Source organism: Mchenga conophoros, linkage group LG11 (assembly GCF_057382185.1).
Source record: "Mchenga conophoros isolate Kocher_MC1m ecotype Shallow Benthic linkage group LG11, M_conophoros_male_GT1.1, whole genome shotgun sequence".
NCBI lineage: Eukaryota > Metazoa > Chordata > Actinopteri > Cichliformes > Cichlidae > Mchenga > Mchenga conophoros.
In genome coordinates this window covers 15,188,242-15,205,018 of record NC_140536.1, presented here as the reverse complement: position 1 = coordinate 15,205,018, position 16,777 = coordinate 15,188,242, and the positions used below count along the sequence as shown (strand labels likewise).

At 40.4% G+C, this 16,777-nt stretch overlaps 2 protein-coding genes across 3 annotated transcripts in view; one reads left to right on the top strand and one right to left on the bottom strand.

The window, feature by feature from the left end:
• The window catches only part of adcy2a (adenylate cyclase 2a), a 60,322-nt gene extending 55,165 nt beyond the window's left edge, over positions 1 to 5,157 (top strand). For both annotated transcript variants that reach the window (XM_085291101.1, XM_085291100.1), the window contains 4 exons: positions 76 to 186; positions 288 to 402; positions 1,482 to 1,606; positions 2,711 to 5,157. In XM_085291101.1, the coding sequence (XP_085147227.1) occupies positions 76 to 186; positions 288 to 402; positions 1,482 to 1,606; positions 2,711 to 2,863 (504 nt within the window). In that variant the 3' untranslated portion in view covers positions 2,864 to 5,157. The remainder of the gene's footprint in view (positions 1 to 75; positions 187 to 287; positions 403 to 1,481; positions 1,607 to 2,710) is intronic.
• The window catches only part of dnah5 (dynein, axonemal, heavy chain 5), an 88,470-nt gene continuing 76,842 nt past the window's right edge, over positions 5,150 to 16,777 (bottom strand). Inside the window, exons 77-81 of the mRNA XM_085291103.1 lie at positions 11,800 to 12,015; positions 10,873 to 11,085; positions 9,198 to 9,350; positions 6,930 to 7,161; positions 5,150 to 5,954 (exon numbers count right to left, since the gene is read on the bottom strand). Of these exons, the coding sequence (XP_085147229.1) occupies positions 5,803 to 5,954; positions 6,930 to 7,161; positions 9,198 to 9,350; positions 10,873 to 11,085; positions 11,800 to 12,015 (966 nt within the window). The 3' untranslated portion in view covers positions 5,150 to 5,802. The remainder of the gene's footprint in view (positions 5,955 to 6,929; positions 7,162 to 9,197; positions 9,351 to 10,872; positions 11,086 to 11,799; positions 12,016 to 16,777) is intronic.

Below are 16,777 nucleotides of genomic sequence, written 5' to 3'. Positions count from 1 at the left end.
ATTAGGTTTTATTGTCTGTGCTGCTATAAATTTGGGTTTTATTCAGTTGAGCTGTGTTTGTATTTCCATGTGTAGTTGCTTTCCAAACCGAAGTTCAGCGGTGTGGAAAAGATCAAGACCATTGGCAGCACTTATATGGCTGCTACTGGGCTGAACACATCGCCAGGGCCTGAATACACATCACAGGTAGGCCCATTACAAAGACATCATCATTTTTGTGTGACTGCCATATGCACATTATGCAAGAACCTAATGTGTTTCTAGTTGTGCTTTTTTATGTTTCCCAGGAACATGACAGGCAGTATATGCACATAGGGACCATGGTAGAGTTTGCATTTGCCTTGATGGGAAAACTGGATCTTATCAACAAACACTCGTTCAATGACTTCAAACTCAGAGTTGGTGAGTTATGCAGAGAAGCTGAAATTAAATACAAAGTAATGTATATAATATTTTATATATACAGGACTACACTGTAATCGTTCACATATTTAAGTGTACTGACCTCACATGAGAATTGAAAATGAGTGGTTTAAACTGATTAATTAAATTCCACAGCTCGTTTCAGGTAAATGACATGATGTAACAAGATACTATCACTGCAGTGGGAGTTTCATTCCTTGTTGCCGCCTTCTCGTTATGATATTTTCTGGAATCCCACTTCTAGAGTTTTGTATGAAAAGCAGGAATCAGCTTGACTGCAATACATCCAAAATTGCACTGTCATGGAGCCTCTATGCATCCCTTGTTTGTGTAGAGTTCCTGTAAGATGTAGAGTGCACAGATGTCTGAAAAAAACAAGACTAACGCTTATTTATGCAGTAAGACTAAAATAAGAGGTAGAACAGCAGGAAGGCATACTCCAGCTCCCTCTGTGCAATAAGAGTCAGAGTTCGATACCTTCAACCTGTGTCTTAAGATCTCAGCATGGGATGCACCATTAACTCAGCAGTGTGCGTGAGTGACTGTACATCCCTGCTGCTTCCAGATGGGGCTGAAAATGCTCCATGAGAGAGCCGTACACACCCTCACCCACTGGGACTGGACCGAACCAGTAGCTGTGAGATTGTATGCGCCTCCTGCACACTTGAGCAGATTGCAATTTCCAACAATCTGGAGACTGAGTCAGAAGCTCAGTCAAAGAGAGGCCCAGTGTCATCTCAGTGCTGCGAACAGCCTCCAGACTGCTGGGGATTAAGAGTTGAGCTGCATTTAGCTCGCCCTCTGTTTCATGTTCTGATGAAATCTTGTGAAAAGCTTTGTTCGTTCTCAAAGCAGTAGGGTTCCTGCTCAAGTCGGCTTTGAGCAGCACTCAATAGTTAATCAGTGGCATCAACATTTGATTTTGATACATTTTCAACAAGTAGGAAATCTAAAAAAGCAGTTTATATTTGTAACTATAAAATAATAAGGTAATTCCAAATGAATGGCAGCAATAGGGACACTGTCTGAAAGGTTTACTAAAATGTTTCCTTTGTCAGGTATTAACCATGGTCCAGTGATAGCTGGAGTCATTGGGGCCCAGAAACCCCAGTATGATATCTGGGGAAACACTGTGAATGTAGCCAGCAGAATGGACAGCACCGGAGTCCTGGGGAAAATACAGGTAAATGATTTGGGGAACGTTTGAGTTTAATGGTAAATGGCCTGCATTTGTATAGCGCTTTTCTAGTCCATAGGACCCCAAAGCGCTTTACACTACATTCAGTCATCCACCCATTCACACACACATTCACACACTAAATTAAAGACATAAATAAAATTTAAAAAAAACCCCACTTACCCTGCCTATTCACTGCAATACTAAATGTTAAGACAGCTGTCAAACATCAGCTGGTATTTTATTCTGATAGTTTCTTTCAAAGGACCAGCAGACCTCCTTCTTCATACTGCAGACATTTAAATGGCAATACGGATGCTTAAAAAGATAAAACTCTTCTTTCTTATGTGCCATTTATTACAGCAAGGACATCTCATCTTCTTGACATCACATGGCATCGTCAAATCCTATCTTATGTCATGTCTGAGCACTGATAAGACAGAATGGTTTTTCAGCTGCTGCATGGCATGTGGCTGTGGCAATCATTCAGTCTTCAGAGGGCTGTATTACATTTCGCGGCCTGTACACATTTGATAGAGCCATCTGCTGTGCAGTGCGGCACAACTACAGGGCTCGCAATTGCATTCCATGATTTCCGGTTGATATTTTAAGACAGATAGAAGGCAGAAATAAGACAATTTCTTTTAAAGTAGCATTGATATTGCCTACCAGAATGTCACTTTTACTCATGGTAAAATTCCCAGGCTTTCAATGTTGTTTGCTTGTTGTTCACACAGTATTTCATCTTTGTGCTTTGGGAGTACTCTCTCGCTTTAACTTACACATTGAATTTTTATGTTTTTGTTTTCTTCATCTATTAACGACTGAATCCAAATATGCACCAGTGTTGGCAACTCTGCTTGACTCACACATTTTGCTGTTAGGGCTAAAAATGAACGTAAATGTTAGACTTTAAACAAGAGGTATCCAACCGCAATCCTGCTGTCAGTGGATTTTAATGAAGCACTGCATCGAAGAAGAACCGTTTACTGATGAGTTAATGGTCAGCAGAATTTTCCCGTGGACAGCTGAGTATTTTTGCCTGTAGGAATTTAATTCAGTCATGTAAGATGAGCAAAATGGTCATCACCCATCTGGTTCTCCCTGCAGGTGACGGAGGAGACGAGTGACATCCTTCTAACCTTGGGGTACATGTGCTCTTGTAGAGGCATCATCAATGTCAAGGGCAAAGGAGAGCTTAGGACCTTCTTTGTGCACACGGAGATGACTCGGTCCCTGTCACAGGGGAACGTAATGCCCTGAGCCTGATTTACACAGGCACGAAGACTTTTGTTTCAGATTGAAGAGGTTTGAATTTCTCAGTGCTGCTTTTATAAAGTGTGGGGCATAAAGGGACCTGATCTACAAGGAGGTAAAAATCGGATTTACTGTTGCGTTACAAATTACCTATGCCACAGCTGTAGTATACATTTTGTCACTTATGTAACTGTAAGTGTAGCATGTACAGGAGATAGGCAGTAACACCTAAAAATATACTGTAATGTGAATGTGGGAGCTGGAAAAAACACAGTTGCACAAGTCAGTCTGATGTAATAATGTACAAGTTCAATGAGAGTGAAAATCTCCAATGGGCTGAATTAATATTCTGCCTCAGTTCTGGGAGGCTTGTGGTAGTTGCTTTATCATAGAAACCCCTTATCAGCAAGGTGCATCAAAACCTATCTCACCCTACAGGATACAGTTTGGATGCCAAATAACTTTTGACTCTGCATGCCCCTAACATGGCAGCATTTCCAGAGTTAGGAAGACAGTTTCTTGTCTTTGTACTTTTATCTGCTTTAATCGCACCATTTACCAACTCTTGGCACCAAACATTTTCATTGTTCTACCATTTTTTTTGTGTACAGACGCCAACAACTACGTCACAGTTTTGGCTGGATTTGTTGAGCTGCTGTTCTCACTTGAAGGGGATTTATGTGCGTTCTTCGTTTGGGAACTCGTTGTTTGTGTTATTTCAGCACCATATGAATGCAGAAGAATAACTGCATGGCAACAATTTTCAGCAGAGTCTTATAAAGACTTTGGCGCCCCAAAGATAACAGAGGGTATGAATTAACCACTAACTTTTACCTGCTTCCCGAACTCAAGCAAAGTCCTAGGGTAACACAAAAGGCCAGAAATGAAAAATCTGATATTAAAATGAAAGCAAAGGTCAAACCAATACAAGTGAAAATGTCACAGCCACTGTTGCAAAGGTAAAATGTGTCTTGTTAAGAAGAAGAAAAAAACCAGCCAGAAAACAAGGTGTACCATGTGTACATAAGTCCATCGACCTTGTTAGAAGCACCAAGTCTTAGATGTATTTTACAAACAGGAAAAACAAATGAAAAGTAGAATCTATGAATATATTCTGATATTCATGCAGGGTGGTGTTTTCCAAAACAGTCTTTCCAGTTTCTCCTTGGCTGCATTGACTGACGTGATTAGGACATTGATCAGATTTGTCAGTGCTTGCTGAAAATGGAAAATCTGGGGCCAGTTGCATAAATGACTTGAGATGTGTACAAACACATTGCTTTCATGCAATTTATAACAGGATGTGCCGTAACAATGGACACCCTTTGCACACTTAAAAACAGGTGTACATAGTTGGGGGTGGTTTTTTTAGAGCCACAAGCAGAATAAATAAGAGATTAAAACGAAAACATGAATGATAAACCTTTCTGTAAAATCATGCGTCTTTTTCTTCCAAGTTTTCTTGGATGATCTAATTAGGAAAAAAATCCTCAACGGTGACTTCGTAATGTTATTTTCAGCAGTTAAATATGTAGTCTGATTCAGTGTGAGTTAAAATGACCAAAAAACCGTGACAAACACACATTATGAAGGTTACAATTTTGCCATCATTCATCCAGATTAACTGTAAGGTCTGTATGTTACAGTAGAAAGCACCTTGTTGTTGTGATTTGGCACTGTAAGCCTAAACTGAATTCATGTGACGGATTGTCATTTAAATACAGTTTACCCAGCCTTTAAGTTAAAATAAACAGCATACATTAAAGCTTCTCTAAGGTCCTGCACTAAAGTAAATTCCTTCAATGTTAAAGTGTTAAACTGTTATTTCATCTTTGGATCCAGTTTGCATCTGCACATGAGCTCATCTCTCTTTTTTGTAAATAAAAGCTGATTTGAATGTGGGAAGGCGGGACAAAGGTTAAAATGGCATCCAGACACACATAACATGACACATTTGGTGACTCTACAAACTGTGCTATAAAATGTTTTATCTTAGCATGCACTTTATATTGCGACCCTGACAGAAAGAATGCAGACTTTTGTTTGTGGGTACACAGTTTTATATGCACCTGGCCCCGGTGAGCCACAAAGATTTACAAAACAGGTTCAATTAAAAAACTACAAACATTTAAGACTTTCTTGGGAAATCCATGCCTGACCTGTGTACAGGGTAGCTTTAGATCACATATGATATGGTGGTTTTGTAAGAAAAGAAAATACTACCAAAAAAGTGTTTTGATGTTTTGATGATGCAAGTTGTTTTTTGTAAAAACTTAATTAAAATTTCTATGTATTTCAGTGCTACAGTGCCTTTATTTACCCTCAGGATTCTTCGAATATGACAAGCTCAGTTCATTAACATGTCAGGATTTGTAATGAAAAGCCGTACAGTACGTGCTGAACTGATATTATTCGTCAAATGAAACTGGACTGTGTGAGTAATCAAATGAGCTGACGATGTCACTATAATACATACATCATAACTAGAATAAAGGTCTTTGGTTTACCTTTAGAATACTGTACAGACTTGACACTGGGTGAGCATGCAGATGGCTACGATATGTCTGGACTTTAGGGTGTAAATTATTTCAAAAACAGATCATTTTGGTCCAACTAGTCTGAATGAAAAGAGGAAACCCAAAGAGACAGGGGGCTTCATACCAGAGTATTCGAACATTTACACAGGACCTTTAGCAGCCACACTACAGACCTGACTGCACAGAAACACCCAGTATCTATCCACAATTCCTGACACTGACTGTAAAAATTTGTTAGTCACTTTGTTTGTTCCTTTACTATGGAGCTGCATATTTCCCTAATACAGAAATGATGCTAAAAATAGATTTAACCTTGATGAGAGCTTTTTAATCCTGCACACTTAACCATCCCTATAACTGAGGGAAAATGAATAATGGCTGTATGTGTCAGTGTTCAATATGAAACAGTCATTTGACGTCACAAAGGAGCGCCACTCCACGCAGGATCCAGTATTCTGGAGGAAGGGAGGTTTTCAGGTCTACAGCTGCGATGTAGTTTACATCTGTCCTGGTGGGCTTCTTGTAGATTGGACAGGAATAGAGGCGGGAGTCTTTTACACCTGCAACACAGAAAAGAAACACGGCATTTGCTGCAGAAAGTGGAAAGAGAAAAATCAAAAATGGCATTTTTCATGAAAACTAATGAGAGAGAGCAGCAGCTGCCAAACTGTGCCTTAATTGTGTTTCTAACTAGAATCATTTCAATTCAATGAAATATTTACATCAGTGCAGAGATGCCACTGGGACACCCAGCTGTGCTCAAAAGAAACATTGTTTTTATGTAGTTAGGAATCAGCTCGAATTAGGAGAGCACGCTTATTACCCAGTACTCCCTCAGCACCATTTTATAGTTCTTTAGCCAGTCTGCTGCTTGTTTTGCTGTTAGTCTGCCAGTAGAATAGCAACAGCAGTGCTCCTTGCTCATGCATCAGCAGGGAAAAAACTAAAAATTATTTTCTCAGAGCAAACAAACAGGCTTGTTGTGTCTTTACAAATGACACTGTATGTGGACAAGGATGGAACTAATCCCTTTGCATGAGTGAAAATTAAGTAGAGCAGCTTTCCAACCTCTTGTACCTCATGCCTACACACGTGCACGGCACACACACCAAGCACTTGTCTACTGAAGCATCCCTTTAGCAGTCTCCTTTGCACTGACACACTCAAACGTAGCAGGCTGCCTTCGTATGGGAAATGCTGGGAGGGGAGGTGGTGTAAACAAACTGCATTATGCGTATCATTGGATCATTAGTTCATTTCCCAGGAAGCCTTGCTCGCAGGCATCCATGGGGGTCTGTGTCTGTCTGAATATACGTTGGCCTTATCCAGAACAAACACTGTGCCACATACTGCTGGTAATCTATTCCCAGACAAAATAAATAACACTTATTCTGCTTGACATTTAAATGTTACATCCAAGGAGTGACTGTGTGGGATGCAAACATTGAGAAGACAGGTAGGATATAAAGCTGCTCCACCAAAAGATTAGTTTTTTTTATTTCCCCTCCACACTGTTCCTAAATAATATAACTCACCATTATTCTCAGCATACATCCTGATCACTGGCATCATCTCAAAGAGAACTTTGGGTTTGGAGTCAATAAGTTTGCAGTTGCGGCGGTCCCAGCCAGCTCCCTCCAGGTAAAGACCATAGACGTACACTCCCTCTGTGGGCGGCTGGTTGATGTCATCCTTCATCCACTTCGTCACCTCGTTGCACAGCACCATGCGGTCCAGGGCCCAACCCTTGTTCGCCCGAGTGATCTCCTGCGAGTACATGTGAATGGCACATAAATGACAGAAGTGACATTTTGAAATGGTTTTCCCACATGAAAATCAATTTTGATAAAAGGTCTGTAACAATAGGAACACCAAAATACACTACTGGGAGATAAGTGAACTCCATCACAAGAGTTGTTTTGTGAGATGATGTTGCAAAAGGAAAAAAAAATAACTCCAGTATGACAAATTAAGTGAAATGTGAGTATTTTATGGCCTCAGTCATTTTATTCTCATTTTCAAGTTTAAAAGAAGAAATCCTTAGTGGGCAAACTTGGGAGAGACAGAGACTGATAACAAATGACAAAGGCAGGCACATACCCATCTCAGCTAAAACAAGCTAGCAACTTCAGGCACATTACACAGAATCAGAGAACAATGTAGGTAGTTTGTGATGCCTGTGGGATAATAAAAGTACATCTCCTGAGACGCTCAGTGGTAGGACTGAGGGCTATATTTGGTATCTATCAGTAGTCAAACAAATCTCTTCTTAGTAAAATACAGAAATCTACATCCTCAATATTTCCTTTATCCGGGTGAAAGATCCAGGCTCTTCAAAATATTCACTTGGAAGTAGAATCCTTTACTCAGTGCATACTGCAACTCTCAGGTCTACACTTCAGTTCATTTTCACTGTTACTGTATGTAATACGACTCCTGTTTACCACCAAATTCAGTTAAAAACACACTGATTTAAGCCACCAATCAAAGTATATGTTCAGCAAACTATTAGATTCAAACCCCCAAGATAAAAGTTCAGTAGCATGGAGGAATTGTTTACCTTACAATGGTAAATGGCCTGTATTTATATAGCGCTTTACTAGTCCCTAAGGACCCCAAAGCGCTTTACATATCCAGTCATCCACCCATTCACACACACTGGTGATGGCAAGCTACATTGTAGCCACAGCCACCCTGGGGCGCACTGACAGAGGCGAGGATGCCGGACACTGGCGCCACCAGGCCCTCTGACCACCACCAGTAGGCAACAGGTGAAGTGTCTTGCCCAAGGACACAACGACCGAGACTGTCCAAGCCGGGGCTCGAACCGGCAACCTTCCGATTACAAGGCGAACACCCAACTCTTGAGCCACGATCGCCCCAATCGTGGCTTGTATCATTACAAGAGCAATGATACAAGCTTGAGCCTGCACTCAATTATCTTCATATACATGAGCTCTTTAAATATTTGTTGTATTGCTCCTGTCCTGTTTCCCCTCCCTGAGCCTGGTTCTGCTGGAGGTGTCTTCTTGTTAAAAGGGAGTTTTGTCTCCCCACTGTCACCAATTGTTTTCTCAAAGATGGGTTGTCTGATTTTGGGTTTTTTTTGTTTCTATATTATTGTAGGGTTTTTACCTTACAATGTGAAGCACCTTGAGGTGACTGTTGTTGTGATTTGGAGCTATATAAATACAATTGAATTGAATTAAACATTACAGCCTTTCAAAACTGATAAATCACTGGATTTGCTAAATAAATTATTTAACATTCAAAATCTCTTCAAGTTGTAGATCCCATCTGCTCTCACTTTTCCAGAAAACTTTAAACATACATTTGCTGTCATGTACTTGTGATGCAAAATTGGAACCACAGATGGCAGGAGTAAAGTACAGGTATAATACAGATGTTGTTCCCCCATAAAACTATTCCCACTTTCTGCCAATCTACCAGTATTGGCCAGATCAGAGCACACAAATGGCACCAATAGATAGAAATGGTCAGAGAGGAAGACTAGGAACGGCAATTTCATACAAAAATTGCCATTTACCATGCTTGTGCCTGCAGAATTCACAACAGGGATAGGATTTAAAGACAAATTCAGCATATTGTCTGAATGCAAAATGAATTTCATGCATTGTAAAAAAATAACTACTGCTACTTGCAGGTCCCTGTGTATGTGTTTGTGTCTGTGCATGTTTGCATGCGTGTGTAAATGTGGCTGTGTGCCTGCTTCTCCCTCTGCGTGCCATCTGGTCTTTTCCCTTGCTGTGGGTAAATGGTAGGTAGCCTGATGTCGTGCGTACCTGTCTCATGGCTGTCAGGAAGCCCTGCGGGTTGAAGAAACCTGTCATCCAGAAGCAGTTGGGTCTCCCTTCAAAGATCCAGGCCTGGAACTGACGGTTCCGCTCAAGCAGCTCCGTGAACCAGAACCCCAGGGTGCTGGAGGCCCACGATGACTGAAAACAACAAGGAGACAGACAAACAATAACATGAGCAAAAGAGTACAATAAAACGCTGAAACATGTCATCCAGGTGGCTCTGAGAAGAAAAGGGGAGATAAGACATGGATTATGAAACATGGTGTGGGCAAGTGAAAAAAAGAGACTTGACACAATGGGAAAAAAAAAATACAACAGAACACAATAGACTGGAGGCAAATGATTCAGAAAAAGGATAAAACTGCAGGTAAAAGAAGTCGGCATTGCAGCCAGGAATCCCATTCCAGTCTGAATTATTCTAACAATGCTGTGTTTGTGAATGCAGCCTGACTGTCAGCTAAATAATTCTAAAAAAAACAAAAAGCCCTAAAAAAAGTCCTAGCTTTTTATTGTTTGCTTTAGTATGGCATCAGAACAAAGTTTCTTATTTCCATTTCCTTTATCACTGAGATGGATTTGTGTGCTGTGTATACAATTATAACAATGAGTACATTAATAAAAAAGGAGCACGAACACGGCCCAAACGACAAACAAGTTAGAGTTTGGTCTGATAATGACAATGTCCCTTGTAAGAGCATCAATTATCCCGTGTGCTACAACTAAACCTCAAGGACACTAAATAACAAAGCTGATAGCACTAAAATCTGATCTGAGGTATTAATTTGTGCCTCTGGGCCATCTAGTACTCTGTATTGAATAGTTGTTAGAAGCTTTCACCGGAGATAAAATGATCACCTTTCATAGGACTGTTCAATATAACGATATATATCGGATGAAGATATAAAAACGTCTATAATTTCATTTTACGCTATCGTTTGTTTCGTAGTGTCGCAAAATAAACTGTTTACAGCAATATTTTTTCATCGTTTTGATGGTCACTGTAGTGGCTATATTCATTTCTTAAATTTCTCTCTTTCTCTTATATTTAATATAACCACACTACGGATGGACAAGCACCTGTTTGTATGCGTTGTCGTTAGCAACAACGACGGTAAAACCATCGCGTGTCCGCTTGTTTATTTTCCACATATAAATTTTTTTTTTTTTCCACAATAAAGCTCAAGATCCTATTGAGACTTTCCAAAATAAACTGAATCATGTGAAAGAGTATGCAGTGTTTATGGATGAGAAGCAAAAAAGAGCCGTCAGGTGCTAAAAAATAAACCTTAGACTCAAACGTTAGAACAGGCTTTTCCCCGCAGCACGCCGTGTAATAAATACTCACAAAAAAAAAAAAAACGGCGGCCGTTACAACTTATGTCTAAAAATGTATAGTTTCATGCATCGGTTAAAACACTGGACTGCAGGTACACGGTGCCCAGCTGGAAACACTTCAGGCAAGTTGAGCTGCCCGAGATTCACAGAATTTACAGAAAATGCTACATTCTTTTTACACATACAAATCTTTTTTACACACACACAAATTATTTTTACACATACAAATCCTGATTTACAAGTACACAACTCATTTACAAGTACAAAATATTTATGACCACAATTTGAGCCCATACATAAACTCACAGTGATTCTCTCAACTGACCTTCTTCCAGCGTGCAGGAATTCGTGCATCGTACATGCAGTCCAAGGCATCCCGCAGGTTCTCACTCATGATGATGGTTCCATCAATAGCCAGCTTCAGGTCTGTCAAGGTGTTTCGGACAAGAACTATGATCCTCTGCATCCGATCGACCTCCTGACGCAGAAAGATGTTCATAGGCTGGAAAGGACCCATCTTCTGAAGATGCTCTCTCACCTGGTTTTATTAAGGCAGAAAAGATTATATCAACAGAGATGTGTAAAAACACACCATCTCATTATGTGGAAATGTACCTGGGATCACTAAAGTTTAATATCTACTCTGGAAAAACTGTATTTAAAGTGGAGCTTTATGCTGCATTTTTCATGTTCGTAGCTACTACTGTTGTTAGTATTGGTGAATTCATGTTTGCTTCACTGAAAATGAAACAAATATAGGAATGAAGATATTCTGTATTTCTGACGGGCCTTTCTGCTCCACATGCAGGCTGTATTCATTTTAAAACATCTTTTAAAAAAAAAACATTTTTTCCTATTTTGGAGGCCTTTATGCGCTGTGTGAAGAGACAGTCACGCAAGCAGCAGTGAAAGCGGCATTCGCGGGGTGAGTTGTGAGGTGACAGTTTTCCATGATGAGCTTTGCACCTCGCCTCAGAAAAGTCACACTCTCACCTCATTTTTTTCTTAGCGACAAAAAAAAAAAAAAAAAAAAGCGGCGACACAGCCACCAAAATAAAACAAGATCCAGCTGCATTCACACACACTCCTTTCTATTTCTGGTCTTCTTTACACTCTACTGTCAAAAACACTACACCCCACCTCTCCGCCTGCACCAGCCACAAGGAGCACACAGCACACAAGGTGAGTGGAGTGACATTGCACATGTTGCTTTGCACACTTCGCTCTGCAAAGCAAATACACATAGGCTTACTTCAAAAGGTACGTAGTCAGGAGGCAGTTTTTCCAGCATGTCGTCAGCCAGCCTGGACACTACAGATTCTCTGGTTTCTCCTCCGCCTGATGAGCTGTCTTTTGGCTGAATGCTGAGGATGGTATCCAGTACGTCCTTAGCCAGTTTACTCTGGAAGGTTATGTCTGCGTTTGGGTGCAGCCCAAACACCTCAGGAGTGTCGTAGGCTGGGAGACCCTGAGAAAGAGGAACAGTGATGGTTAGCGAGGTTGGTTGCATCACTGAGACAAATCTATTCAGACAGGGAATGTCCATGGTGCATTCTCTTTACTTTCACAGTAAGCACTGTGAAAGCGTCCCATGGAGCATCTTTTCATTCCTGCAATAGCGGAAACCTATCCTATACAATATGGAACGGTTGAACTACTACCTGCTTTTTGGTTTAATTTTGTTTTTTTCCCTGGTTTTCAAACTGCTACTTCATTGGACTGCAGTTTGTGTCACTGCTAAGCTCGTTGTTGGCTAAGTTGGAGGAACAAAAAGCAAGCATCTCCACTGGAACACGTGGAGTTACCAGCTGCTTCTTTTCACCCGTTAAAATGACTGTGGGGGGTGTGACACAGAGGGGATTCATACTAGTTCTAGTAAAAGGCCGTTGGCCAGCTACTATAAAGTGAGTGCAGTGAAAAGATCACCCACAAGCTTCCCACAAACACAGCTAAATGTATTCACTGGGCACATTAAAGAGTCACTACTCTGTGGTGATGGTTAGCTCTGCTTTCTGTGTTGCTGCATGTGAACATGGACAATGACGACAAGAAACTTGACAAGTTTAAAATCCTTTCTTTGTCTTTTTGTCAACAAATGTGTATGTGCTGAAATTTTTCTATCAGTCCTTCACAAAGAGAGGACAGACTGTCTATTCTCTCCAACTCGTAGCTGACTGCTGGCTCTTCTTCCCCACGCTGCTGCGTTTGTACTGGTGCATCATCAGGAGTGGAAAGGCTCTGTCCCATCATTTTTCCCTCAAAGACACCACAGATGATTTTACCAGCGAATGCCATCACAGATAAAATGGATGAAACAATGTATTTGATAAGGAAATACCCATTTGGAAAAGTAAATGAATTAAAAGTGCTGATTAATAAATACATTTACATGTCTTGGTGACTGCAGCTGGAAACTGGGCAAAAGATATGTGTGTATGTGTGTGTGTGGAATGCTAGCTACCAGCATTCATAATATAATAGTTACAATAGCAACAGTAACCAGGGGGGTGGGGCTTAAATGACAGAACAAAGACAGGCTACCATGATGTCACATGCCAGGCCACCATGATGTCACATGCCAGGCCATAAAAATCTATAAATAGGGGTGCCTCGACACACAGTTGTAGAATTCCCTTGCAGGTGAATTTAAGCTAGCGATTGAATTGTGTTTTCAGATGAAAGCGCTTATAACCTTCTCCCAAAGTAGAGTACTCTTCCTCCACCCAAACCTAAAATGTATATTTCTAAATACAGGGAAGCAATTGTATTAGAAAATAAATATAAAAATGAACACAGGACCATGGTGCCAAGAACAGTTAAGGCGCCATCTCATCGCGAAATGTGCCCACAGAGGCCAGAAGGCGAAAAACCTGAACACACATTCAGGAAAAAACCAGAACACACAGGCATGAAGAAAGTCATGGCTCAACCTGCTTGTGTGGATACACGCAAAGGGGACAAGCAGCTCCTTGAGAAATCTGGACTTGTCCCCTTTTATTTACAGAAAGACGATTACAGAATCGTTCCAGGCTACCTGCGTAGAAGAAAGGCAGAGAAAGAAAAGGCTAAGCAGGACAATGATGCCTGGTTAACAAAACAACAGGAAACAGTTAAACCACTGGCCGAACAGGAGAAACAAAACATTCTCCAGGGCCTAAAGAGGAGGTTTAATGAGCTAAACTTTGAATATCAATCCCTCCCTTTTACTATCTCCCCTTCACAGCACAAAAAATACAATTACAAAATGTTTCTCGAAGAGGCAATGAGTCAAGTTGAAAAAGACATTGCCCTTTTTGAGGAACATAAATACATTTACGTAGGCAGGGAAGATGCATCTGACGAACAACAGTTACAGCGGACTCCACTGCCACCCATTAGACCGAAAAAGACAAAGTTGACACCCGCTCCTCAAGTCACACAACCAACGAAAAAGGAAACTTTCTCGACCGACAACCTACCACCTTTTCGTAGGATGTGTGTTCCACCTATATCCAGAAGTGGAAAGCAACCTATTCCCATGACTGAGAACCTTCACAGACAACCTATTCCCACCCAACTAGTTATAATTCCACGACCTAGTCCTGTCCCTCTGCCACCTATTTGTAAAAAAGCTGAATCTACACCCCGACCACCTGTAAGACCTCCAATGAAACGAGGTGTAACACCCATCCTTCCACCCATTTCCACCAAAAAGCTGTAGTGCTGTACCGTTAGAGTAGTTTTTTAACTACCTAACCCCCAACCGGTCTTGACAGAAGCCGCACCATCTGAGCCTGGTTCTGTCGAAGGTTTCTTCTTTTTAAGACAAAGGAGTTTTTCCTTCCCACCGTCGCCCAGTGCTTGCTCAGATGGGATCATTTGATTGTTGGGCTTTTCTTAAACATAAATTGGCCTATTGAAAAAATGTAGTGGTTCTTACTACATTTTATTTTCAATAGACCAATTTATGTTCAAAAAAAAAAAAATTACAGCAGAAAAGAAAGCATGGGAGACATCTGATGCATTTCATTGCTTTTTAAAAAATAATTTATAATTTATCTGGAACAAATAAAAGAAAGTAAAAATAATCTTTTGTGGATTCTTTTTCTTCAATAAGTAGTAGAATAGGCAGTTCTTTATACATAAAGCGTAGTGTTTTGTTAAAAAATAAAGTGGCACAGCGGCACTGTGTTAAAGGCCTGTGTTTTTACCATCAGCGTGACAGCACCGTGCCGCCTTTGCAGTTTTAAGGCCCAGGGAAACAAGCCTGCCAGCGCTCTGTAGCGGCTGTGACCGCTGCCGATAAGGAAAGGCTGCTCTTCATAGAGGACTCAAGCTCGGGGAAACGTTTTCTGGTCGACTCTGGCTCCCAGAAGAGCCTCTGGAACTCTTGTGTCGTCTTTACAATGGTATATTATTTAATCTCAAAAAAAACAAAATAAAAAAAAATTGGAGATTTCCCGTATCACATAACATGTGCAGGTACACTGGTACAGCACATGTGAGCGAAATTCTTATGTGTGTGCAACAGAGGTGTGCAAAATACAATAACATAAGAACAAGCAAAATATACGAATGGGTAAATCTGAGAATTATAAGAATAAATATATGTACAAATATAAGAGTGTATGTTAGGGCTGTTCGATATAACGATATATATCAAATGACGATATAAAAATGTCTATCGTTTCCTATTACGCTATCGTTTGTTTCGTGATGTCGTAAAATAAACTGTTTACAGCAGTATTTTTCATCGTTTTGACGGTCACCTTAGTGGCTATATTAATTTCTTAAAGTTCTCTCTTTCTCTTATATTTAATATAACCACACTATGGGCGGGCAAGTGCCTGTTTTTACGTGTTTTCGTTAGCAACAATGACGGTAAAACCATCGCGTGGTTCCGCTGTACGCCTGTTTGTTTTCCACGTAAACCTTTCACAATAAAGCTCAAGATCCTGTTGAGACTTTTCAAAACAAACTGAATCACATGAGAGAGTATGCAGAGTTTACAGATGAGAAGCAAACAAAGAGCCGTCAGACTCAAACTATATGTATACACCTGCCCGCCTTCGTAAACAACTAAATGCTATGTTGCCCTATCATTTTTTGATTGGTCCACATGGTATATTTTTTCACCAATAGGAAAGGCTGGGGGAGTTGGGAGGGGGACTGAGTGCTTTCTAGTGTTTTTCCTTATAAAAACCGTTTCTTCCCGCAGTAAATATAAACAACGATAGTATTCAGGAAGAAAACCTGCATATATTATACTGAACATAAAGTTGTTTGCAAAACTTGTGCATAATTTTTACAAATGTACAACTTCTATTCGCATTTCAAGTTATGAAAACAATTCCTTAAACATGTTTGTGGCTTTTACAGTAAAAATGACAAGTATTTTCTACTCGGATTTTGAATTTTTTTTTGTCTGAATTTAGATCTATTGTGCAAATATAGTATAAATGAAAAATTAACTCAAATTTCAGATATTTGAGGTTGTGCCAAAAAAAAAAAGAAGAAGATTTTTTTAAAGGTGAAATATAGAGGTAAAATCTAAAGTAGTCAAAAACGGCCAATTATACTCTGGACCCCAGAGGGTTACTAAATACATTTACATGTCTTGGTGACTGCAGCTGGAACCTTGGCAAAAAGTGTATGTGTGTGTGTGGAATGCTAGCTACCAGCATTCATAATATAATAGTTACAATAGCAACAGTAACCAGGGGGGTGGGGCTTAAATGACAGAACAAAGACAGGCTACCATGATGTCACATGCCAGGCCACTATGATGTCACATGCCAGGCCACCATGATGTCACATGCCAGGCCATAAAAATCTATAAATAGGGGTGCCTCGACACACAGTTGTAGAATTCCCTTGCAGGTGAATTTAAGCTAGCGATTGAATTGTGTTTTCAGATGAAAGCGCTTATAACCTTCTCCCAAAGTAGAGTACTCTTCCTCCACCCAAACCTAAAATGTATATTTCTAAATACAGGGAAGCAATTGTATTAGAAAATAAATATAAAAATGAACACAGGACCATGGTGCCAAGAACAGTTAAGGCGCCATCTCATCGCGAAATGTGCCCACAGAGGCCAGAAGGCGAAAAACCTGAACACACATTCAGGAAAAAACCAGAACACACAGGCATGAAGAAAGTCATGGCTCAACCTGCTTGTGTGGATACACGCAAAGGGGACAAGCAGCTCCTTGAGAAATCTGGACTTGTCCCCTTTTATTTACAGAAAAACG